The sequence below is a fragment of the Hypomesus transpacificus genome, chromosome 14, assembly GCF_021917145.1.
Source record: "Hypomesus transpacificus isolate Combined female chromosome 14, fHypTra1, whole genome shotgun sequence".
Classification (NCBI taxonomy): Eukaryota; Metazoa; Chordata; class Actinopteri; order Osmeriformes; family Osmeridae; genus Hypomesus; species Hypomesus transpacificus.
The window spans coordinates 9,950,395-9,973,968 of record NC_061073.1 but is presented as its reverse complement, the minus strand read 5'-3'; the positions used below and the strand labels follow the sequence as shown (position 1 = coordinate 9,973,968).

The 23,574-nt window shown below is 43.7% G+C and overlaps 4 protein-coding genes across 13 annotated transcripts; 1 reads left to right on the top strand and 3 right to left on the bottom strand.

Moving 5' to 3' along the window:
• Nucleotides 1-230: 230 nt before the first annotated feature.
• Nucleotides 231-4,084, bottom strand: LOC124476763 (troponin I, fast skeletal muscle-like). 2 transcript variants are annotated; one of them, XM_047034101.1, is made up of 8 exons: nt 4,010-4,084; nt 2,434-2,466; nt 2,305-2,341; nt 2,096-2,224; nt 1,846-1,935; nt 1,525-1,701; nt 653-756; nt 231-489 (listed from the first exon to the last, which is right to left on the bottom strand). In XM_047034101.1, the coding sequence occupies exons 2-7, from the start codon at nt 2,439-2,441 to the stop codon at nt 679-681; spliced, it is 519 nt and encodes a 172-aa protein (XP_046890057.1). In that variant the 5' UTR covers nt 2,442-2,466; nt 4,010-4,084; the 3' UTR covers nt 231-489; nt 653-678. The 2 variants fall into 2 exon arrangements, with proteins under 2 accessions (XP_046890057.1, XP_046890056.1); XM_047034100.1 differs by lacking the exon at nt 653-756.
• A 1,726-nt stretch (nt 4,085-5,810) lies between these two features.
• LOC124476759 lies at nt 5,811-12,184 on the bottom strand. 4 transcript variants are annotated; one of them, XM_047034087.1, is made up of 5 exons: nt 11,349-12,030; nt 10,790-10,887; nt 10,588-10,668; nt 10,131-10,333; nt 5,825-8,838 (listed from the first exon to the last, which is right to left on the bottom strand). In XM_047034087.1, the coding sequence occupies exons 2-5, from the start codon at nt 10,875-10,877 to the stop codon at nt 7,963-7,965; spliced, it is 1,248 nt and encodes a 415-aa protein (XP_046890043.1). In that variant the 5' UTR covers nt 10,878-10,887; nt 11,349-12,030; the 3' UTR covers nt 5,825-7,962. The 4 variants fall into 4 exon arrangements, with proteins under 4 accessions (XP_046890047.1, XP_046890043.1, XP_046890045.1 ...); XM_047034089.1 differs by lacking the exon at nt 11,349-12,030 and adding an exon at nt 12,063-12,184 and having other exon boundaries at nt 5,826-8,838; XM_047034088.1 differs by having other exon boundaries at nt 5,826-8,838; nt 11,546-12,029.
• Nucleotides 12,185-13,834: 1,650 nt separating this feature from the next.
• On the bottom strand, nt 13,835-20,891 carry syt8 (synaptotagmin VIII). Of its 6 annotated transcripts, none has more exons than XM_047034095.1 (9): nt 20,226-20,891; nt 17,052-17,204; nt 16,474-16,637; nt 15,875-15,970; nt 15,542-15,709; nt 15,189-15,356; nt 14,868-14,985; nt 14,492-14,625; nt 13,835-14,378 (listed from the first exon to the last, which is right to left on the bottom strand). In XM_047034095.1, exons 2-9 carry the CDS (start codon nt 17,176-17,178, stop codon nt 14,139-14,141), a joined length of 1,215 nt encoding a protein of 404 aa, XP_046890051.1. In that variant the 5' UTR covers nt 17,179-17,204; nt 20,226-20,891; the 3' UTR covers nt 13,835-14,138. The 6 variants fall into 6 exon arrangements, with proteins under 6 accessions (XP_046890051.1, XP_046890052.1, XP_046890050.1 ...); XM_047034096.1 differs by lacking the exon at nt 20,226-20,891 and adding an exon at nt 19,663-19,678; XM_047034094.1 differs by lacking the exon at nt 20,226-20,891 and adding an exon at nt 19,628-19,646.
• Nucleotides 19,105-23,011, top strand: LOC124476762 (cytosolic 5'-nucleotidase 1A). Its single transcript, XM_047034099.1, has 6 exons — nt 19,105-19,591; nt 19,682-19,801; nt 20,395-20,524; nt 21,222-21,344; nt 21,463-21,632; nt 21,808-23,011. The coding sequence occupies exons 1-6, from the start codon at nt 19,556-19,558 to the stop codon at nt 22,105-22,107; spliced, it is 879 nt and encodes a 292-aa protein (XP_046890055.1). The 5' UTR covers nt 19,105-19,555; the 3' UTR covers nt 22,108-23,011.
• The last annotated feature ends 563 nt before the right edge of the window (nt 23,012-23,574 follow it).

Sequence of the window (23,574 nt, the reverse complement as noted above, 5' to 3'; positions counted from 1 at the left end):
GCAATGATTTTTAAATCATTCCAGCTCTATAGCATGTCATGTAGTAATATTATAAACACAACAATGAATCTAATCTTTGTTACCTGGAGTCAAGTTGATGTGAACCCAGATGTTCCCATGGGGGGGAAACATATGACTGCTGGTTTCTGTGTAGGAAGCCTTGTTGAAAAATCCAGTCAAGTGCTAGTGATAAAACTGCACAGAGACAAAGCCAATCTACAAAGTACTGGTAATCTTAAAGCAATTTATTAAAGCAAGTTTTTGTTGTTTGAGTTCACACCCAAGAAAATCTATCTTTGTTGTTTTACAGAAATATACAGTTGTTGATAACAGTTGTTCAGTGTCATTCATTTAAGGACTGGGTAAAAAAGGGAGAGATGCATTCAATGGGGACATGAAGTTAGTTGCAATAAGCATCTTCTTTCTGTAATCCATGATTGACTTGTCCTTGTTCTTACACCAGTAGCCAACGTCACTCATTTCTGTATCCTGTAACAGGGCAAATGAATTATTGGCAAAGATATCTACCAAGTTGTCATAACTTTGGGGCCCCCTACTGAACATACATATGAACTCTAGATGAATATATCACAGTCATTACAGAAGAACCTGATGATACATGATAGCTTGTGCTTAGCTTGTTTCCTCTCACCTCCTCCTTGACCTCCATCTCAGCGTCTAGGATGTCTCAAACATCTTCTTCCTGTCAGCCTTGTCCTCAATGTTCTTACGCCAGTCACCTACAGCTTCTTTGTCCTTTAAAAGTAGAGAGTGAAAGAAGAAGTAGATCAGTAGGGCCCAGACTCATACACAAGAATATTAAACAATGAGCTTTTTAAGAGTTGTTTTAAAGTTTGATAAATTGTAAAAATGGTTAAACCCGAAACACCTTGACAAGTACGACCAGAAACACCTCAACCAGAAACACCTTGACAAGTACGACCAGGAACATCTTAACCCGAAACACCTTGACCAGTATGACCAGAAACACCTTAACCAGAAACACCTTGACCAGTATGACCAGAAACACCTTAACCCGAAACACCTTGACAAGTACGACCAGGAACATCTTAACCAGAAACACCTTGACCAGTACGACCAGAAACACCTTAACCAGAAACACCTTGACAAGTACGACCAGGAACATCTTAACCAGAAACACCTTGACCAATATGACCAGAAACACCTTAACCAGAAACACCTTGACCAGTATGACCAGAAACACCTTAACCAGAAACACCTTGATCAGTACGACCAGAAACACCTTAACCACAAACACCTTGAGCAGTACGACCAGAAACCCCTTAACCAGAAACACCTTGACCAGTACGACCAGAAACACCTAACCAGAAACACCTTGACAAGTACGACTAGAAACATTTCATGAAACAGAATCCAAATCCGTTCATTTCTTTCATGCGAAAGATTAAGAAAACTTTTGTAAAGCTTTATGGAAAGGGCATCTTACATCAATTCAAGGCTCTGTAAGGTCAATAACCACATGAAAAAGCGTTAAATTCTCACCTCCTCCTTGACCTCCTTCTTCACTTGTTTCAGGTTGGCCCTCAGATCCATGTTCACAGTGTGTTTGGAGCCCAGAAGAGCCTTGAGCATTGCGTCAGCTGACATCCTCACTTTCCTCAGAGCTGGCTTCTTGAACTTCCCCTTCAGGTCCTGCACCTTGATGTGCAGGTCTTCAATCTGTAGGAACCAGTGAGAAAATACTTTTTAATATTTTTGTTGGTTAGAGTTAAGTTTTGTTTCAATGTTAGTATGACAGTTGCACTTGCTTGAACACAAACAATCATTGTGCACACAAGCTTGTGTTGAGGAAAGTGAGAATACCTCCTTGGCACTTTTATTGACTTTGCTCTCCAGGTCATATCTCTCCTCATCTATCACATCGATCTTATGGTGAATCTCTTTGCAGAAATCCTGCATCACACATAGAGGATTATCTATTCAAGTTTCACTCATAATACATGAAACAAATAAAAAAAACTGTTATAAATCAGTTAAATGACACAATTCAGTTTTTGTGGGCTGATCAGAGCCATATGGGAGTAGAGTGCGGAGGCGTGTTTGTGTGTGGTACCTGCAGCTCCTGCATGGTTCTGGGCAGAGACAGAGGAGGGCAGGTCTCCTCCATGTACCTCTTCCTCCATTCCACCTGCTCTTTCGCCTCTTCTTCAAGTAAACCCTTGGCGATGGCGAGCATCAAACTCTGTACGAGAGCGAAATTAGTAACATGACCCTCATTCTGTTGTCTTGGTTTTTTTTGCAGTGTAAGATACTGCATCTTACCTTCAGACTATGCTTGCGACTTGACGACATCTTTTTTCTGAAAGGTTAGTTTATGGAGTATGAGATTAATGCAATTAAAATCAAGTAAAGGAAAAAGCAGAATTATTTAAGTCGTTATTTCGTACTCACTCTGACATGGTGGCGTTTGTTTGGTTTCACACCCTGAGGACAAACAGGAGATAAACTACTTGAACAGATTTTTCTAAATATCACAATATCTTACTACCATTCTCATGTTGTTAATTAACAGTTTTTTTTATTTGTTTCATTGCACATGAGCATCTTTGTCAACAACTCTCAAACAATTAGGTCTGAATCTCAGCCAAACACAGATTGAAAAGTGCATCTTAAGAAGGAACCCAAGAGAGGCTCAAGCAGCAACCCTGCTGCACATTAGCATGGAATGTCCCTATCCAATGCATTCAGGCATGATTGTTCCTCTGAGGAGAAACTCGATACCCACACAAACGTTTTGGCCGTGGAAAAGCATCAGCTAAATAAAGCTAGAGCTATGTGGGGCCGGCTGCTCCTCTTGGGTGGCTGTGTCATGGAAGGTTTGTGCTCTGGAAGATGATCAAAAACCTGATAGCACCTCTATTAAGGCCCCTTGTGCCCTGGTGGCACATCTCTAACATGGCCGAGGCATTACCCCTCCCCTGAAATACAGGCTGTCCAGATCGCCGGCGTCTCCCCAGCGTCTCCCCAGGGTCTGGGGCTGCAGTAGTTAACACCCCTCATCCAGTATGAATACAGGCTCTTCCGTGTGCCGGTAAGAACATACTGTCAAGATCAGTTAAACGTATTGTGAGGATCCTTTTGCTTCCCTGTGGGCTCAAACGCAGCTAGACTGAGAGCCTTGCAAAGCCCTGACTGAGAAAGCAATTTGTGTGGTATAACTATAGTATGAGAACTTAAAAAATGTAGAAAAGTATCCAAATTGTCACCAAAAAACACAAAAGCAAAGTGATGGAATTAAGTTCAACAATATGACACATTATATACATACAGGACTGATATAAGTCAATTCCTGATAAAAAAAAGTGTTCTCTTAATTAAAAAAGGCACAGAAAGATCCATCTTCAAGACAATCATACATTTGCATAATGTCATCCAACATGATTCCGTCATGTCCTGTCTTATCGAAGCAGATTCCCTAACATCCAGGTAGTGTGTTAGGCTGTGACGCATGCCTTCCTGTCAGCACCCTGCGGACACAGGTCCCACGCCAGCTGCAGCAGGCTAGCCCTCAACTGTCTGGGACGTATTATTTACATCCAAAGAGTTTGCGATGACATCCAGTTTCAACACATCCCTTCATCAGACAACAGACATATCCCATCCTAAATTCTGATCTTACCAAACTTATAATTTTAACAAGATATCTCTCAAATTCAATTGTCTAAACTTCATGCAAGGCGGATGAGGAATCTTTACAATCTCAAGTGAAGACACAGATTTTTACAAAGACCCATATTACACACATTAAAAACAAGTGATGCAGCAATATAACCAACACAGACTACACTGCAACTACACACCAGCAGCACTTTAGAAAGGAACAAAGTCACCAGGTAACAACTTCATCCACAAACCAAAGTAACACAGTGGAAATGAAAAACAAGCAGTTAACAATCAATTCTGTAAATCCAAATAAGTCTTGAACTGAAGCAGCAGCATAGCAGGATGAAATAGGAGCAGTTCTCACCTAGACCCGGGAGCAGACGATTTTGGCAGGAGGATGGCAGCTACTGGGCAGTGGCTTGTTGATGCCGTTAGAAGTAGGTATATATTGCATTCCCTGATGGCAACAGGGCAACATCATTCTCTTTATGGAAGTAGATTCACCCACAGACCAATAAGCTAGCAAGCACCTGAAATACTATATCCAACCCCCAACTCCCCCCATCTCCCTCTATTATAAATAACCCTCTCTTTCACATTACGACTATTATTTTTATGATTAGTCAAGGTCTTTAGTGGAGCTCCTTCTGGGCAGGAAGTGCTTGTGTGATACTTCCTTTCCAGTTTCACGCCTAAAAGCAGTCGGCATCCAATGCATTAAAGCAAAGGAGGCGAGAATCAACTATATTAGTTAGACTTGCGTTTGAACAGTAACTGCTGCTACGTAGTAAAGGGCAATATAACGTGAACACGTTGAGTTTGAGTCAGTTTAAGCAGGTGTGACCCAGACCTGTAGGGACAGCTGCAGGAACAGCTGGTGCAGATGTAGCTGATGGAGGTTGAGGAGTTGCACAGTAAATAATGAGGTCTAGGGATATGTTAGTGTACTGCTGTGGTAAAACAGCAGGAAATAAGTATCTTTTTATAGAATTGGTGCTTTTTTAGCAAACAATAGATGTTGGGAGGAGTTTCCTCCCTGAATATGGCAGCCTTTCCTAACTCAATCACTGATTAATCGGGGGAGACAAACAAATTAATTGTTAGTAATTGAGTTGAAGGATTAGGAAACATACACCTACTTAGCAAGTCTGGACACGGCTGTTTTAACCTCTCTATTACGAGACATTCAGCTGCAGGGCTGGACTGGGCACAGGTGGGATTAAGCTATTAAATGACCGTGGCATGTAAATCTGCACTAAGCAGATAATCACTAATGCGTCTGCCAGCTGGAACATTTATGTCCTCAGATACATCCTTCATGTCCTGAGACACATCCTTCATGTCCTCAGACAGATCCTTCATGTCCTCAGCCACATCCGTAATGTCCTGAGACACATCCTTCACGTCCTCAGACACATCCTTCATGTCCTCAGACACATCCTTCATGTCCTCAGACACATCCTTCATGTCCTCAGACACATCCTTCAACTAGGGGGCAGGAGGACGGAGAATGGGACAATCCTTGTCCCATTTTTATTTATTATAGTAAATTTACTATAATAAATTTACTATAATTTATTTATTATAGTAAAAATTCACTCTGAACATTTCTATGAACTCTTTGTCATGTCTATCTGCCTTAATGGGACCCCTGTCCCCACAGGTGGTCAGGTCTACCTGCCTTAATGAAACCTCTGTCCTGCAGGTGGTCAGGTCTACCTGCCTTAATGGGACCTCTGTCCTGCAGACTGTCAGGTCTATCTGCCTTAATGGGACCTCTGTCCTGCAGGTGGTCAGGTCTACCTGCCTTAATGGGACCTCTGTCCTGCAGACTGTCAGGTCTACCTGCCTTAATGGGACCTCTGTCCTGCAGACTGTCAGGTCTACCTGCCTTAATGGGACCTCTGTCCTGCAGACTGTCAGGTCTACCTGCCTTAATGAGACCTCTGTCCTGCAGACTGTCAGGTCTACCTGCCTTAATGGGACCTCTGTCCTGCAGACTGTCAGGTCTACCTGCCTTAATGGGACACGATTCGCAACTCAAATTCAAGACGTTGGCATCCAGTTAGGTTGACAGGAATTTATAAAGACAACACTGTGAAATGCTTCAGGAATCCCCCCCGGAGGCTAACTAGGAAGTGGCTCGTGTTTCCAAACAGACGTACAGTACACTGGACAAATAAACCAACAGTACGTTGCTATGACTTTTTTCTTTCTTTTTTTGAAGCATGTTTATTTGTGAATAGAGATCTTTTATTTTTGCAACTTTGCTTAATTTTCATGTAAACTGTTACCCCCTTCTTCCCAATGTGACAGGATTGCATCATGGAGGAAACAGCCCCCAGAAGATCTAATATGATGGCAGCACTTCATAATAATAACCCTTACAGACCACTGATCTAATCAACAAACCAGACCACACACATCTTAGAGTTATGGAGATCATGTTTAGAATAATATGCTTTTCCCTTTCATATTTACACATAAAAATGCATCAGACTCTAAAAAACATGACACAGGAAATACATTGCTTCACATATTCTAATTTCATAATCATCCAGAAGATTATGGACCATTTAGAATTCACCTGAGAACAAGTTGTAACATGTTGAAACATCCAAAACACGTCAAGATCCCAAATCATCTTTACTACAACATCAATTCAGTTTAAAAGAGTTCTACGCTATAGTGATTGCCTTGAGAAACAAAAGGAAACGATGGCCACAGTAGTTAATTACAGAAGAAAACAAAACAGCTCCTAATCACCATGGGGTGATTGGTCACCATTCACCACATTTTGCATTTGTAAAAATACAAGCACTATACAGCGATTTATCACCAACAGAAGTTACAGCATTAAACCAATTCACAGAAGAAGATTATTTTGTAATATCATAACATCATGTGTCCTGATAAAACTTTAATAGCATCAATAGGAAAGTGAACAAAAATGTTATCAATGCCCAACAACTGCATACAATGTGTGCAAGTGTCACTGTATCGTCACAAGACACCAACCCAAACCACAGCACCAAACCTCCAGGTTCCTTTCATAGAGAATCACCACACATTAACACACATGTACAACAACCCGACGAGAAATATCTACACGGATGTTATTAAGAATTATTCCTCCTCTGTGACACTGCAACCACTCCGGAGGGTAAGAACTGAAACCACTAGACTAGATCACTATGTAATTACCTAGACTAGATCACTATGTAATTACCTAGACTAGATCAGTATGTTATTACCATATTTTAATGTAACACAATGTTATTACATTAATTGAAATCCAGAGGTCTTTGAGAAGTGATGTAAACTCAAAAAGTGATCCAACAGGCGAAAGCACTGTCTGCTCACTACAACCTACCAAACGGTGCATTTCTGGAGTCTTGCTAGTAGTGCAATTCGATCTGTTGCAGTATAACACACTGAATTGTTATTCAGCCTGATTATAATACTGACTTTGTATAAAAAAAGGTACTGACCATCAGTTTAACTGCATACACCAAAGCTAAAATCACAAAGCCACAGTTTCCAAGCACCACTACGTCAAAAAAAAAAAAAGGTTAAAAGAATGTCAGTTAGATTAAGACAGTTTTCCTCACAGAGGGCAGCTATGATCTTCCAACTGGTTTGGTGACCATGGAGAATGTCTTGAGGATACCATACTGTCTGTGTGTAAGATGATGAGAGTAGAGGCTCCCATGTATAGCAACAGGTATCCATGTGCAAAGTCTCCCAGCATGAGGCCCCTCCACCCCCCTCCACCCCCCAGGAGAAGGGCAGATTATCCAGTAACAAGTCCAGTCTTCTGTTGCCAGGCACCAGAAGCAGTTTGTAGCTTATTGGAATGACATCAATAGGTATCCTGAGTCTTCCAAGCATTTCGGTTCATATTCATATTTTCATATTCCCCTGAAACCAAACCTGAGCCATGGCCGCAGGATGAGCGGCCAAAGGCATGGTTTTCAGCTCACTTCTTGGATTCTAGAACATAATCATTTGACTGTATTAGCAGCTGGACACAGAACATCTTGTCTGTCTCCTCGTATGGAAATGGAGAGAAAAACTACAAGAAATCCCAGATCACATTCACAGGCTGTTCAATGGCAACACCAGCAGCAACTCCATTTCACAACTTTTGTGACGCAGGTGTGGCAATTACACCTGACTGGCAAGTCTAACGACAACATGTAAAGATGCCCATAGATCACTCTTTAAAACCCCCGAAAATAAAAACAAAAAAGATCAAATGCCCGTACCATGATACTAAAAAACCAAACCCAGATGATCAGAGTGTGTTGGATCCGGTCAGGACCAGGCTACCCTCCGGGAGATGGCCTGCTTGAAGCCCTCAGGGTCCCCGCTGCCCCCCGGCCTCAGAGCCCTCTCCAGGCTCACCAGCACGTCCTGGTGGCACTCCCGGATGTTCAGGGGGTACTTGGCTCTCAGCAGCTCGTAGGCGGTCAGAAGCCTCATGTTCTGCTTCACCATCAGGTACTGGATAATGCAGGCGGGCGCCAGAGAGTAGCCGTCGCGGCAGTGCACCAGCACGCGCTTCCTCTTCTCCGTGGACGCGTCGATGCAGCCGTTGATGTCGTCGAAGCAGCGCTGCTTGAGGGCGGGGCTGTCACCCGGCGCGTCGGGGACCTGTGCTATGTCCACCTTGAGGCGGGACCAGCTGTGCCGGGCACCGCGGGAGCAGGTGCAGGGGATGAGGCTGAGGCAGCGCCCGGGCCCTGGTTCCCCTGGCAGACCGCTCATGTCGATGATGATGTCGATGTTGTTACGACACAGCGTGCGCCCGCTGTAGGCTGCGTTCAGGTTGCCCACGTAGATGTAGTCCGTCACCTTGGAGATGACGGGCTCAGAGTACTGGAAGTGCTCGGGGCCGCTGGGTTTGGGCTCCGGGGCGTCGGGGGTCCTGCCGCCCACCCCGGCCGGCCCTGTAGCCGCCCGGCGGCTGTAGTTCCGCAGCTTCTTGGAGCCTGAGCGGGAGGGGGGGTTGGAGTCGGACTCAGAGCTGCTGTTCCAGGGAGGGGAGAAGAGGGAGAAGCGACTGGAGGACTTGCTCTTGGTGAGGGTCTCCACCGGGCTGGGCAGGCCGGAGCTGGAGGCGCAGAACAGGGAGGCTCTCTCCAGGGAGCCAGTGCTGCTGGCGGCCCCGGCACTGTGGGCCTGCTCCATCTGCAACACAGGACATCCACACTGGAGCTGCAGCAGCCCAGCACCCACACAGCACTGACAGGAGCAGGCACATGTCCACCAGCCAAATGGATAGTGGACGTTCAATTTTGAGCGGCCCATCAATAGATGACAATTTTTTGGGGGTGGCGAGTGTAGGAAATCGACTAGCCTCTCACATATTTTAGCAGCATTTGGCTGCTGGATGCTTATCCTGTCCCCCTCAGAGGATACATGACATCTGTTTACGTTCCATGCCTCATGTTACATTTGAGTCTTTTAAAAAACAGTTTTTTTCAAAGTGACATACAAATAGTGCATGTGGAACAGCGAATAACGGCCCAGAGGCGCTAAAAGTATTCAGGTCGTCAGAGTCAACGGACGCTCTGTGTTTACCAGGTGACCTCATGTCAGCTACCAGGCAGTATGCAACAATAAAAGTCTCAGTTACCATATGATATACTGTACAGTGCAGCAAAAGACATATGAAGTCTCTTACAAGAGTGATCCAACAGGATCTCATACACAACACGTAGAGAAAACCCCTCATCTGCAGGACTGCTAATGTATGGAGGGAGTCAGGTGGCTGAACGGTGAAGGAATCAGGCTGGTAATCTGAAGGTCGCCAGTTCGATTCCTGGCCGAGCCAAATGACGTTGTGTCCTTGGGCAAGGCACTTCACCCTACTTGCCTCAGGCGGAATGTCCCTGTAGTTACTGTAAGTCTCTCTGGATAAGAGCATCTGCTAAATGCTAAAACTAAATGTATAGGGAAGGTACAGCTCAGTGGTAGAGCACCACTGCAGATCAAGAAATCTCAGGTTTAAATGTGAATTGCATTGGAAGTGCCTGCAGTGTTGGTTGCCTGCACATTACTTGGTTACGGGAGTCAGATGGCTGAGCGGTTAGGTGATCGGGCTATTAATTGGAAGGTTACCGGTTTGATTCCCGGTCGTGCAAAATGATGTTGTGTCCTTGGGCACAGGCACTTCACCCTACTTGCCTCGGGGGAATGTCCCTGTACTCACTGTAAGTCGCTCTGGATAAGATCGTCTGCTAAACGACTAAATGTAAATGTACTTGTTCCTGGCTCTGGAACAACTGCTTGTGTTTTACTGCTGTTCTTGTCCTTATTTGTGACACTTAAATATTAGTTTATGTCTACTAAGTAGCTGTTGCTTGCCATGTCCCAAGAATGTCACTGTTCACAATGACCTTGCGTTTAGACTGCCCGCTTGATAATTGAAACATGACGGTGTTTTAGGAGTTTTGATCAGTTTGACTGTCTGTTAGTACCTGAGCTTTGAGGTTGTTCTTCCACTCCTGGGTCTCCAGGGTCTTGAAGCGGCCATTGCTGTCGGAGGACACGGAGAGGCAGAGGGGCCGGTGGACGCGGGGGGGCAGCTGGGGGGTGAGGGCCGAGGGGGCTAGGGGGGCCAGGGGGGACGAGCGGACGTCCTGCTGTTCGTTCCTACTCATCATCAGATTGGGACATGAGCCTGGGGCATGGAACCAGATGAATGGAAACGCAACTGGATCAGCACGATTACAGAGTAACAGATATCGCAGGAAAAACCAACTGCAGCACAGTAAATATGTATGCGGTTTGTTAAATGACATTATACTATCCCTATAGCAGTAAATACTAAGGGCTAAAATGTTATCAAGTTTTGCTTGTGGTTCTCAAGAGTTTAACTATGCTCATAGGTATCTGTATTGTCTGTAACGGTATATCCAGGAAGACGAGACTTACCAGTGGCACATTCTGAGCGATTTATGGACTGTATCTGCAAAGTGTGTATTTTGAATGTGTTGTAAAGATGCTTGGCAATACCTGCAATTCAAAGGACAAGGGCTTGTAATCTGAGACGTTATAGGTATTTTCATGCAACTTCAGTTCACTTTTAACACAGGTGACTGAGTTAGCAACATCATTCGCACAACGCAAAACTTACCTGTTCTGCCATTCTGTTTGGAAAGCACCTTTTTATCCAACAGTTTATGTGAAACTAGGTCTTTATTCAATTTCTCCACGGTTTCCATGTTCTGCCTCCTGTTGACAGAGGCATGTCAAGCGTTCGGTGAGGTTGCCCATCGTATGCAATACAGGTCTCAGTGTTCCCGATGGCCATCATAGCTAGGTACCTAATTAACTAGCTACAGGCTTGTGTGCTTTGGAGTGTGCAGCCCGGTGCGGTAATCTAACGTCACCTATCAATACAGCATCCACGACCTGTGTCAGCGATTTATTTCGGAAGGTATACCACACACAAAAACAGAGGAATGACAACTCGTTCGTGGCCAGGACTTGCAAATACGTATGACTCATAATGAGCAGTTAGCTAGAAAGCTCGTCGCTGGCTTGTTGTCTATGAAGTTCATGCTACAATGCTAGGCTGGCTATCTTGCGAGATTGACAGCAAACTACACACTACTAGTGAATGGATTGAGTCATTACACGCGTACTAACTGTGAATGATGTCAGCCTATAATAATAAAGCTTGACAACGTTACCAGATAATTCAGCATTTTCTCGAAATGTTGCTGAAATCTCTTAATGATACCTAGCTAGACCTAGCTAGTTAGCTACTACGTACTGCTCATCCAGATGAGCTGTCTTTGCTGCATTATAACTAACTAGCTCGCTGTCTGGCTTGCTAGTTTAATGGCGATCTGTTGTCAAGTAACAGAGCCAAACTTTTAAACCACACCTGTGGAAACCCTCTCGGTAACACAGTAGAGTCCATAGCTGCTACTACTAGCTCCGCGACCGAAGGAGGAGCGTACGGTAGCACGAGCCCGGGCCATCCACTGGTCTCGCTCTGCAGCACTGTGAAGCGCACGTGAACGCATCTCCCCTCAACATCACGATGACCGAAATTGGGGTGAATGTGATCTGTCTGGTTGTGTTCACCTCGCGTATTGTCGGCAAAAAAAGTGATGTTTGCCTTTTAAAATGCTTACAGTTCCTAAAATAATTGTTCTACACAAACTGTGTGAAGGAAAAAGAACAAAATTATGAATCAAGGAAACTACTATTCCATTCTGTTCATGTCACCAGACTCACCACACAGTAAATTGGGTTTTCATCACAGCGAGTTAACCATCAAGTTATCTTAGTTGCCTATCTCATCCAAAATGGTTCAGTTGAATGCAACAAAGCATACAATTATCATCATGGAGAGACACAAGACTATGTCACTTGTTTAGAAAGCTCATAAAACTCACCTATGTTGATGGTGATAAATTATTGCAGGTACCAGGTAGGTATTTAGTATCTTCTAATTTCCCGGGATCACAGACTAAGCTGGTTGTAGGTTGCAGTATAAGCTACCCTACACAAGATGAGACAGGCTTTAATTGGACAGCCCTGTACTGCCCCTGTCAGATGATGCCACTGTGCAAACACAGAAGCTATTGACACATCTGGTATCAGTGAAGTGAACCTCATATTATAATGTGTGTTAACAAAGGCAACCTTTTGCGATTCTTTTGAATATCTAAAAATAGCATTTGTGGTATTTTAATACTCAAGCATGTCAGGTGCCATCCTGATTTTACATAACGCTTCTTCATCGTCTGGGTAGAAAATGCAGCTTTCTTCATAATTGTCTTATTTCTTACTACCCTGTTACACTCACCAGAAAACCTAGCAAGGGAAAAACAGCCAAGAGATTAAAACAGACATCGGGATATAATCTTGTCTAGTGGACATTAATGCTAGGAGATAAACACACTGGGTAAGTGGTGTCATTTACATCTCAAAGAACCCAAGCTGCTTAACTATTCATTTTCAGGTACAAGAAGTGCATCAGTAAGTCTGCTCAACAGCTGAAGATGTCCTGACCAGCCTGTTGCCAAGACAGTGGCCTTGTGGGGCCTGTCCTCTCTGCCTATTCTCCCTGTCTCTGTCACTAACCCTGGGCTGCTGAACGGGGATGTGTCTAAACACAGGCTACCTGCTTAAAACGACATTTACCGTGAGCTGGAGACAGAGCCTAAGATTGTGGATAACATTATGACAGTAGGACACAGCACTAACATCAGAATCTTTATTTGTATTCTAATGACTCTCTTACTGACTTTTTTGGTCTGGTTTCATGTATCTAAATCCTATGATCTAAACAGCTCTTTCTGGTTCTGACTGGATGAAGCTGGTAAGGTTGCAGGCCCCTGCCGGCTGTTTGATCCTCCTCCTGTTTCACCTCAGGTCACCCAGGGGTGGCTCTGTCATGGGCCTGTTCAGAACAGGCTCCACAGCGGGACGATCAGAGCAGGGTGAGTTCACAGCACACTGAGTCATGACCTACGGTCCCTGGAGCCCTCACTGGGTCCTAAACCCTTCCTGTTCATGGAACCTGAGCCTAGCCACTTCCCCCATCATGGAAGCAGTGCTCATGGACGCCAAATCTACTCTGTTTCCCTTAGGACACTAAAAATTTAAGTGCATTTGATAAAAGCTGCTTTACTTGCATTGCATCTTGTAATCTTACTGCTTTATAAGCTGCACAACATGAGCCTTTTGTAGGATGTCATCTAAAATGTATATTTAATAAGGCTGACGTAAGCAGCACCCCCTGAGAGTCATCTTTCCAGATAGGGCCCTTTCAGGATCTCAGAATCCTAATGAGGAGGTATTGATGAGGATGATTAGGTGCTGAAGTAGGGAAACCTGTTGTTGTTGTTGTCAGTACCAGGAGGACCCATGCTACTTAGGTGAACAAGGTGCAGGCTTGTGTGTGTCTAGCTGACACTGCTGTGCTGGTTATGACTCCCCTGTGTTCGTGCTGTGGTTATTATGACTCCCCTGTGTTCCTGCTGTGGTGGTTATTATGACTCCCCAGTGTTCCTGCTGTGGTGGTTATTATGAGTACCCTGTGTTCCTGCTGTCGCAGGGGAGCAGAAAGCTGCTGTGTCGAGCACTTGAGATAGGTCAGGTAATGTGCAAATAGAATCAATTAATTGCAGACTAATTTATTTCAAATCTTTAGGGGCAGTGTTATAAAAGTGCAGAAAGGGCATCTTCCTAACACCAATTTGAAAGGGAAGGTTAATGCATGGAAATTGGTACGGAATGTCTTCATTCAGGAGCATTCTAATTCAGTGTCTGTACAATTAAAGCAGTATTCAGTATAAAGGACTATAAAAAAGTGTTGGAAATGGAAAAAGTATACTAAATTCAATCATTTCCAATATACAAAAACAGCTTGTTAATAACTCATTTGAAATTAACCTGGAAGCATATATTATTGACATGTCAGTATGGTATGTAAGCGTAAATAGTAGGCTACCGGTAACCATTGTCTAGTAGCTCTTATCTGTAAACGGGATCTTGATGGTGCGTTTGAGAGCCAGGGTGCTGTCCACCTGCTGGGCTGACAGGAGCGTGTGCCACTGAGCCACTGGCCTGCGAGGGTTGGAAAGCATGTCTGCCCAGTGTCTCAGCTGGTTCCCTGACGCGTCGCATCCCAGAAAGATCTTGCCGATAGCGTCATTTCGCGTCATCTTGTCGTAGTCCCATACGGCGATCACCAGATGAACCCTCTGGACAAACATCCGAGAACAGGACAGTTACTCTCATGCTGAATTTGGCAGATTTTGCACCAGTGTGTCCGTGAACCTATTTTGGGTTCACTCCAACCTACTGTACTACTCACTTTGATTTGATTAAACGAAACCTCAAAGTTAAATGACTCGTTGAAGTAGGGATTCAGAGTGTTCTTCTTCACCGATGTCTTCTTTCTCTTCCACTTCTTCTTATCTAAAGTGAGTTGCACTTTCACGTAAGGATCTAAACACAGACGGGAAGGTTGTTTTGACAGGTCACTTTAACAAGTAGGCCCATAGGCCTATTAAATGAGTCATTCAAGTGATTTGCCAATACCCAGAATAAGAAAAATAAACAGTTATTTAAAAGGAACGCTAATTGATATTTCCTTTAATTATTTTTAACAATCTATGAGCCTAGCATCCTCTGTGGCATCAGTGTCACCAAGCAACCGCCTGGAAGAGGCAGGCTACAGAAGAACTGACCTGATGACCCGCCTGGATCCATAGACTTGAGGTTTTTGGCCTCTAGGATGACAACAGTTAGCTTGCTGGCAGTTGGGACGTAGCGCAAGGAGAAACATATCTCTCCCAGGTTCTCGTTCTGTAATCATAACAGCAGAAGAGCCATCCATATGCACATGCATAGTCTATGACTTACAGTTATTGATGACAGCAGAAAACGTGCAGCCACAGTCTTACTTAGATTTGTTTATAATACAATTTCAATTGGCAGCCTCAGAAAATCTTGGAAGTGTAGTGTTAAAATGCAGGATATTCTTTTGAGGAAAAGATAAAGTTTCGAACATCAAACTTGGACGCCTCCATCAGATCTTTCCATTCCTCGATGACGTGATTCCAGTCGACGGTGTTGAGCTGTAACCGGATCTCCCCTATGATGCAGTGTTTGGTGAACTTGTTGAAGTCAAAGACCTGCATGACTGCTGTGCACTCATTAAGCTCTGACATGGGGACCTGAGCATTAAATACGAGTCTGACATTAGCAGTAATTACAGATGAACTGGACATTAAACTGAGTAAACCAAGCAAAACAGAAAATTAACAATTCGTCTTGTCCATTAAACAATTTGAGTAGTATTTATATGTTATGTACAATGTATGTGATGAATCAAAACACAACTAAATGAACTGAACAGTACCTTAAATGTAAAGAGTTCATTGAAAACTGGGTTCAGTGTCTTCCTAAAGACCCTGGTCTCGCATGTTTTAGACTTGGAGGGGCTGATGTAGACCTTGACATAAGGGTCAGAAGTTCCCCCCGTGTCCATGGCTTTCAACCCTCTGGCTTCTTTTATCCCCACAGTGAGCTGCAAGAGAACCAGGCAGCTTCAGATGGAGCTCCAGGCCAGCAAACACATGAGAAACCAGACACAGAAATGCAACATTTGATAGAACAGCGGTGACTCTTTTGCCACTCCTGTGTTGCGTGATGAACCCCCCCCACCACAGTGTCACCAGCCGTGACCCCTGACCTCTGATTGGGGTGAGTTGTATTCCAGAGAGTAGAGCAGCTGTCCTCTTGGTTCCTTGGTCGATCCGTAGACCGCCTCATCTGCCCCAGGCTGGACCTGCCCGTTAACAGGAGTTACTACTGTAACCAGCCAATCACACTCACTCCTCGCAGATCAACAGGAGTTACTACTGTAACCAGCCAATCACACTCACTCCTCGCAGATCAACAGGAGTTACTACTGTAACCAGCCAATCACACTCACTCCTCGCAGATCAACAGGAGTTACTACTGTAACCAGCCAATCACACTCACTCCTCGCAGATCAACAGGAGTTACTACTTTAACCAGCCAATCACACTCACTCCTCGCAGATCAACAGGAGTTACTACTGTAACCAGCCAATCACACTCACTCCTCGCAGATCAACAGGAGTTACTACTTTAACCAGCCAATCACACTCACTCCTCGCAGATCAACAGGAGTTACTACTGTAACCAGCCAATCACACTCACTCCACGCAGATCCCCAACCAAACAATTCATACAGTTTCTAGACTACTCTTACAACACGACAAAACCCGTAGAACGTTCTTGCACATAGAGAACGTAACTCACTCACCAGTGCAGAAGTTGAGGTTTCCTTCAGGCCTTTCAGATCCATATTGTCTTTCTTCTTTTGTTTCCTCTTACTCTTGCAGCAGCATTTGGCACAGATACACAAAATACAGACCAGAAACAAGAAGAGGATCACAGCAGCGATTGTATAGATCGCCCATCTTGGCACTGCGACGGAGACAGAGAGAGTCAAGAACAAGCAGAGTTTCAAAAAAAGACTTGTGCCTCACTACCGACCTGAGATCCAGCACAGAAGTGTCTCGCTATGACACGCACGACAAGCATGAGGCAGCAGAAAAGCCGGTAGGATTAAGCAGAGATAAACTTGTAACAAGTGAAAATTGAGAGGGAAGAAATGTGCGCTTGACGTGGAATTAGATCTGATGGGATGGAACAGGTGCCCATACAGTGTTCCATCCCAGACAAAGTACCAGGGCGGTAAGAGGCAGGTGGAGGCAGAAAGGAGGCAGATGAAGGTAGAGAGAGGCAGACAGAGGCAGATGAATGTAGTAGAGGCAGACGGAGGCAGAACCCAGGCCAGAGGGTTTAGCGAGGTCAGTAAGAGGATGCTGGTGTACTCACAAGGGATTTTGTCCAGGAGTTGAGAAATGAAGTCAGGGATGATGGAGTAGGGAGCAGAGGTGCTGTTAGAGTAGGAGGCTGTGGTTGTGGGGATTCTGGCGTTAGTTGGGTGGGACTGGGGGGGCATGGTGAATGAGATGAGGTAGCAGATACCTAAAGCAGTGAGAGCAGAATATCAGAAACACAGTGCTGAGGAGAAGCCTCTAGCTCAGTCCTCAGGGCTCTTGGTTCCTGTCTTGACGGATGACCCTCGCACCATCGTCACTCTGCTGACTGTGGCCTGAACCGCAGCGCCCTCTGCTGGCGAAGGAGCGCCCACCCAAACCCACTCGCGTTCTCATTTAAAGCCTCACAGATGTTTCATGTTTCAGAGTTGGATTAGAGTAGCCACCAGACAAGCTATCTCTTTATCAATCTGACGTCCACTTCATCCATTCCTCACTCCACACGCACACTGCAAACCTGTTCATGCCTTAGCAGAGACAGGCCTCCGCCAATGGCAAACAACCTGAGGGTGTGCTGACAGGTATAGCACCTTACAACTGAGAGCATGATTCATCCACAGATCAAACTGTTTTCTACGGTTAAGAAACAGAAAAAAAAGATTGTTTTAAGATTATAGGCTGTAAAATACAAGCTGTAGGAAGCAGACCATGTCGAGTTAGAGTTTACTAACGTATGGATGTGTCAACATTGAAAGCTTGGGACTCACAAACAGAGTTCAACTATACACTGACCCTGATGCCCTGGAAGGGTTTTTAGTAGCTAAAGTGAGTATAAGAGTAAAAGATTATATGAAAAGTGTTATTTGAAAGATGAAAGCTTGCCTAAAAATGTGCCCTTATCTTTTATCAACAATGTACTCAAAAAGGTAAATCATGGATTGTAGGAACTATAAAACGTTCAAAAGTGAGAATAAAGACTTCTAAAACTATGTTATCTAGCACAGAGAGCAACACTCACTGTTAGGTTACAAGTGTAGTCCGGATGGTATCCTTACTTGACGACTGTGTTGAATTAGTTCTTTACCCTTGAAATGATCTGGATAGCGGGAGTTCTACAGGATAACAACAACTCACGGAAGGAAGTTCCTTCCCCCTCTAAGTAGCTGGGTCGGCCCTTAAACATACTGCTTTGTTTGATCATTAAGAGGAAACTGTCTGGTGGCAATATCCAGACAGCTACTAAACATCTATCTGACAGGTCATGTTATTTGATGCTCCTTGTTCGTAGTGTACAACTGGCCCTTCAGTTTGTTTGTGGGGTTTCAAGAAAACTGAGGATTGTGTGTCATTGTGCTCTTGTAAATATGTGTCATGAGGCCTTCTGGATTGAACACTACACAGGAACACTGTAAAGAATCAGAATGACTACTAATACAACATAGTGTACTTCTGAATGTGCAGTTTAATCACAGAGTGAACAGGTTCTGTAACAGAGAGAAGTAAGCGATGGCAGAGAAAACAGTAGAGAAATGGATTCATACCTGACTACAATATCCTGTATCAGAAAACCTTCTTTCTTGATTTGCTTAAAGTATTTTCCAATCATTTGTTATTTCCAATCATTTGCTATTTCTTAATCCATGTCGAGGACCGTACATGGTCTAGTGGGTTTCTGTGACCTGGTCTGTCTTGAAAGGCCCACAGTCTTGCATGTCCTCTGAATGCTAACTCAGAGCACCACACCTCAAGTACACACAATGACACATTCTGTAAGAGTTCTTGTGTGCGTGTGTGTGACAAGGAGGTTATAAGATGTGTGTGCTTTCACCTGTGCACACTGGAATGCACAAATACACCTCCTGAGGATCTTAAACAAACACCTGTTTGTGTGTCAGCTACTGTATTATACATCATCCTGGTGTGGCTAACTCTCGTCTCAGAAACATACGACTATTTAATTTATTCAGAAATTACACAATAGAACCGGTTTAGTTACATCCCTATGTAAAATGATGTTCCCCTTCAGCCAATTACATGTGCTGCAATCTTATGGAGACCAGTTTACATGGCAAAATAAAGGCTAATCATTTTCATTAATGACCCCAGCTGAATTTAGACTAATCATTATCGTAATCATTGGTATGTTGGATAAAATATTTAAGACATTTTTAAGTCAATATTTTGCGCACGATACTACTCCTGTTCAGTGGGAGGCAGTATTTCTGTGGCTTTGATAGTCAAGAGTACAGTACGGAAAAGATAATAATCAAACGGCACAGCAGCTCACGGATTTGACATCTGCACTTCGCTAGTTTTAAGTGCAACTTTAGTGATCAAGTTTAGGGATAACCGTTCTTGCTAAATGTTTGTGTTTTGTTTGTCAACATTACGTTTGCGAAAGACACTCAAAAGCCCAGACTTTACGCATATTGTAGATAGGCTATACGAACTCAAATTATAGTCAGAGGCGATCCTCACACATCTGAAAAAATCCACTTCAAAGGAAGTATAAATAAAGACAAATAAATCCTTCTGCAACTTACATGTTTATCCATAACAATGTGTTCAATTGTGTGCAATACCGATGTTGAACAGGTAAGACTAAAATGAAGTATGCATTGATAGGCTCACTTGAACTTGAACTTGAGAGTTTTGTTAGTTGTTACATTTTTCGTTCTTCTGCAGAGGTCATCTCAAGCCGTTGTTGTTGCAGTGTCATCCCAAGCTGTCTTTGACTCAGAGACGGAACCAGACCCAGGTTTACCAGACCTTTTGAAAAAAGGGCCAGCGTTCTCGTTCATCGAGGTAATTGGGTATCGATACCAAAACAATACAATTCAGCTACAGGATTCAAGACGCACCCGCCCATTGGGTTACATTGGTGCAGGAGGTGTACCGAAATATGTGATCCATCAGAAACTGTGACCGCATGATTATTCGCGGTAGTATCATGTTTGAAAGTAAATGAAATATATTTAGGTAAATGTTCTCTGAAATGTTTCTAAACATGTATTTCTGTGTGACCGCATGCACGAGTTACATTTGTAATAACCTTCCTAAAACCTTACACAAGACCTACATTTAAAACTTTAAATAATAATATTCTACCGTAAAGAAAAGAAAGAACTTAATATGTAATGGACCAGCACATTGGGTAAGTTGTCAGAATATGTGAACCCACTCTAACTGCTTAATAAAGGAGTTAAACTTAAAAACATTGTACACGCACCTGAAGACGATGTGCAGCTGCGGTCACTGTTTCTGATGGGTCACAGCTTTAGGTGCAACAGTGGTTCTTGCAGAAAATTGCCTTTTGTGGTTAATGTATTAACTATTAACTATGTCAGACATCTAGTCGAGTAAGCAACTGAATTTGAATATTTGTATTTCCCTGTTAGGCAGTGCAGCAAGTGAACAAAAAACTGTTGGACAAAAATCCAGCGGAAACTTTGCTGTTTGATGTGATCCTGCTATCTAATGACAGCAAGGACACCAACTCAAAGATCATTGCCAGTGTCAAGCATTATGGTACTTCCAATTTGAAAGTCAGACTTTTTTTCTTTACAGTGATAACAGTACACATATCAAACTCAATATATGGGCTTTAGAAATATACAATCAAACGCTTTGGATTGCCCAACTTACATGAAGTAGTCTGGGACTTAAGTATCTTATGGTTGATGATGTCTGTATTACCTTGGACTTCAGTATCTTACGGTTGATGGTGTCTTTATTACCTTGCAGTCTGGGACTTTAGTATGTTATGGTTGGTGTCTGTATTACCTTGCTGCAGGTCTTGCTGTATGTTATGGTTGATGGTGTCTGTATTACCTTGGTGCAGGTCTTGCTGTATGTTATGGTTGATGGTGTCTGTATTACCTTGGTGCAGGTCTTGCTGCATGTTATGGTTGATGGTGTCTGTATTACCTTGGTGCAGGTCTTGCTGTATGTTATGGTTGATGGTGTCTGTATTACCTTGGTGCAGGTCTTGCTGTATGTTATGGTTGATGGTGTCTGTATTACCTTGGTGCAGGTCTTGCTGTATGTTATGGTTGATGGTGTCTGTATTACCTTGGTGCAGGTCTTGCTGTATGTTATGGTTGATGGTGTCTGTATTACCTTGGTGCAGGTCTTGCTGTATGTTATGGTTGATGGTGTCTGTATTACTTTGGTGCAGGTCTTGCTGTATGTTATGGTTGATGGTGTCTGTATTACCTTGGTGCAGGTCTTGCTATCGGCAGGTTTTGCTTTTGTAACAAGGATGACAACATAGAGAGTTTACAATCAAGTGACGCAAAGCTGTTCTTGTCAACGGACAGAAATGATGTCTTCTCGGCTTCACAACAAGGTATTGTTTCGTTGTTTTGGATTGACTTGACACAAATGTATAGCTTTGTCGCTCGGAATAAAGAATCGTCCTAAATTTGTGTCACCATATCATTTTGTTCATGTTTCTGCCATTGTAGGTATCCCCTCTGCACTTCTGTTCCCTCAGCAGGACTGGGAGCAGCAGGACTGGAAGGAGCTCAAAGTCGTGTTCTCAGGCGACGCCATCGGCTTCTCCCAGGACGACCTGTCCAGCCTGAGAGGGCAGGGCTTCACTGAGCCCCAGCTGCAGTCTCTCAAAGCTGCCAAGGTAGTGATCAACCTGACACACAGCTAATGCTCTAGCGCACAACATTAATCACTGGTGTTTTCTGATTGGTCGTGTTTTCTGATTGGTTGTGTTCTCTGATTGGTCGTGTTACGAACGCATCACCCCGTCCCTGGTTCCCCCAGCCCCCTCACAATACCCTGTCATCTCTCCTCAGGACTCGGTGAAGGAGTTTGCCGTGCAGATGGGTGAGATGAGGAGCAGGTTTGGGCTGGTGGGCAGCCCCCTGCGGGCTGGCCTGGTGACGGTGTGGGGCTCCAGAGACGTGTGTGCCCGGGCCCTGCGGACCCTGCGGGGCTGGGGCGTGCTGGTGGACGAGGCTTTCTCCCTGGCTGGAGCTCCACCCAGCCCCATCCTGCGCCTGCTGCAGCCTCACGTCCTCTGTGTGGACGGCCTGTTCCTCGCACCAGGGGGCGCCACGCTGGGGGAGGGAGGCTGGAGAGATGGAGTCATGTGACAGCATGACGCAGTGATAGAGTGATAGATTGATGGAGTGATAGATTGATGGACTGAGAGCATGATGGTGTGAGTTTATACAGGACTTTCTTAAAGGATTTATGGAAATAAAATTCAGTGTTGAATTTGGTATAAAGTTCCCATACTGTAGTGATTAAAAGGCAGTTCCACTGTAGAAGGTGCTGGCGCAGTGTTTCCACACTGACCAGGGGAGGGGAGCATTGGATCACGATGCAGAGTCCACTCAGAACTATGGTATTCTCATGCTTATCAACCACTCACTGACCCAACATTACATGTCATGATGAAAGGACCGTTATAGGGGCTGAAACTTTGCCAAACATAACGTTTTTTTATTTGTATTTTGTCAACTTATTGTTTCTAAAGTATAGTCACATATCCCAATAATTACTAAAAAAAATTTACAAATACCAACAATCACACATGCTCTGAAATGATTTATCAATAGAGCATTTCAATGATCTTTAAAAATAAAACACCTCATAATCTCTTTTAGATTGTGAATCTCCTCAAAACATGAGACTTCCTGTTTTTCTGGCCTCGCTGTATCCTCCATGTTGTCTCCATGGTCGGATCTGATGGGTGGAACGTAACTTGTGCAGCATGTGTTATGATTACGCTGTTGCTATGGGGAAATGTTAGTTTCCTCTGCAGATCCTGTCTGCACACTGCACTGTGGCCTCAGCCACAAACTACTGGGAGGGAAATATACACATTCTGCTAAATAAAAATTCTGTTGTTAGACTCGTAAATGCTTAGCTTTTATTAAGAAATAGGATCAAAGTTAGGTTAGGTGTTGTAGATCTAGCATTAGGGAGGCTGAACCACTCACAAAGATTTTATGATTATTGTGCATGGATTATTTGATTAAAGTACAACGTGCAGTTGTGGTCATCGGTGTATTAAGTTTTACAGCCTCCACTGTTGGTATCGAGAACCGTATCATAAACAAGCAGTAACAATGGGCGACTTGCTGCTTTCTGTTGTTAGTTATTTAACTAGCTACTAGTCTCCTTTGAGACTGGTAACATGAATACTATGTTAGAAACTTTTTACTCAGAATGTGTGTTATAGATTAGACTTACATTATTGTTACATATTTACAAAGATAAAACTAGTAATAAAAGTAGGCATCCAATAAATTATGTAATAGAAACGTATTAAACTACACCTCCATTTTCATATAGCAACATATTAAGCGGCATAAACAAAAATACATTTAGAAGATGAAGCAGCTAAGCTTGGTAAGAACAACTAAGGTTTGTTAGACAAACAATAGTAACTGACACTTTTGATAACTGCTCTGCCAAGTTTAAGAGACTTGATAAATACTAAGATTGTCCTTGGTCAAAAGCTAGCCAGCTTTAACTTGATGTAAGCCCTAACTGCAACTAATCAAATCAATGCAAGTAATTTATACTGGCAGAGGTCAACATCTAATCACGTG

Coding starts and splice junctions, on each gene's coding strand:
- LOC124476763 (XM_047034100.1), bottom strand. Junction 1,936..2,095: donor GAACCATGCAGGAGCTGCAG/GTACCACACACA, acceptor TGTGTGATGCAG/GATTTCTGCAAAGAGATTCA. Junction 490..1,524: donor AGAAGGAGGTCAAGGAGGAG/GTGAGAATTTAA, acceptor GCCCTGTTACAG/GATACAGAAATGAGTGACGT.
- LOC124476759 (XM_047034089.1), bottom strand. CDS start 10,877: ATGGAAACCGTGGAGAAATTGAATAAAGACCTAGTTTCACATAAACTG. Junction 10,669..10,789: donor CAAACAGAATGGCAGAACAG/GTAAGTTTTGCG, acceptor TTTGAATTGCAG/GTATTGCCAAGCATCTTTAC. Junction 10,334..10,587: donor TCGCTCAGAATGTGCCACTG/GTAAGTCTCGTC, acceptor TCCATGCCCCAG/GCTCATGTCCCAATCTGATG.
- syt8 (XM_047034095.1), bottom strand. CDS start 17,178: ATGCCCCCCCAGTCCCACCCAACTAACGCCAGAATCCCCACAACCACA. Junction 15,710..15,874: donor ACAACTCACCCCAATCAGAG/GTCAGGGGTCAC, acceptor GTTCTCTTGCAG/CTCACTGTGGGGATAAAAGA. Junction 14,626..14,867: donor GGATCCAGGCGGGTCATCAG/GTCAGTTCTTCT, acceptor GTCTGTGTTTAG/ATCCTTACGTGAAAGTGCAA.
- LOC124476762 (XM_047034099.1), top strand. CDS start 19,556: ATGTGTTCAATTGTGTGCAATACCGATGTTGAACAG. Junction 20,525..21,221: donor TGCCAGTGTCAAGCATTATG/GTACTTCCAATT, acceptor ACCTTGGTGCAG/GTCTTGCTATCGGCAGGTTT. Junction 21,633..21,807: donor AGTCTCTCAAAGCTGCCAAG/GTAGTGATCAAC, acceptor ATCTCTCCTCAG/GACTCGGTGAAGGAGTTTGC.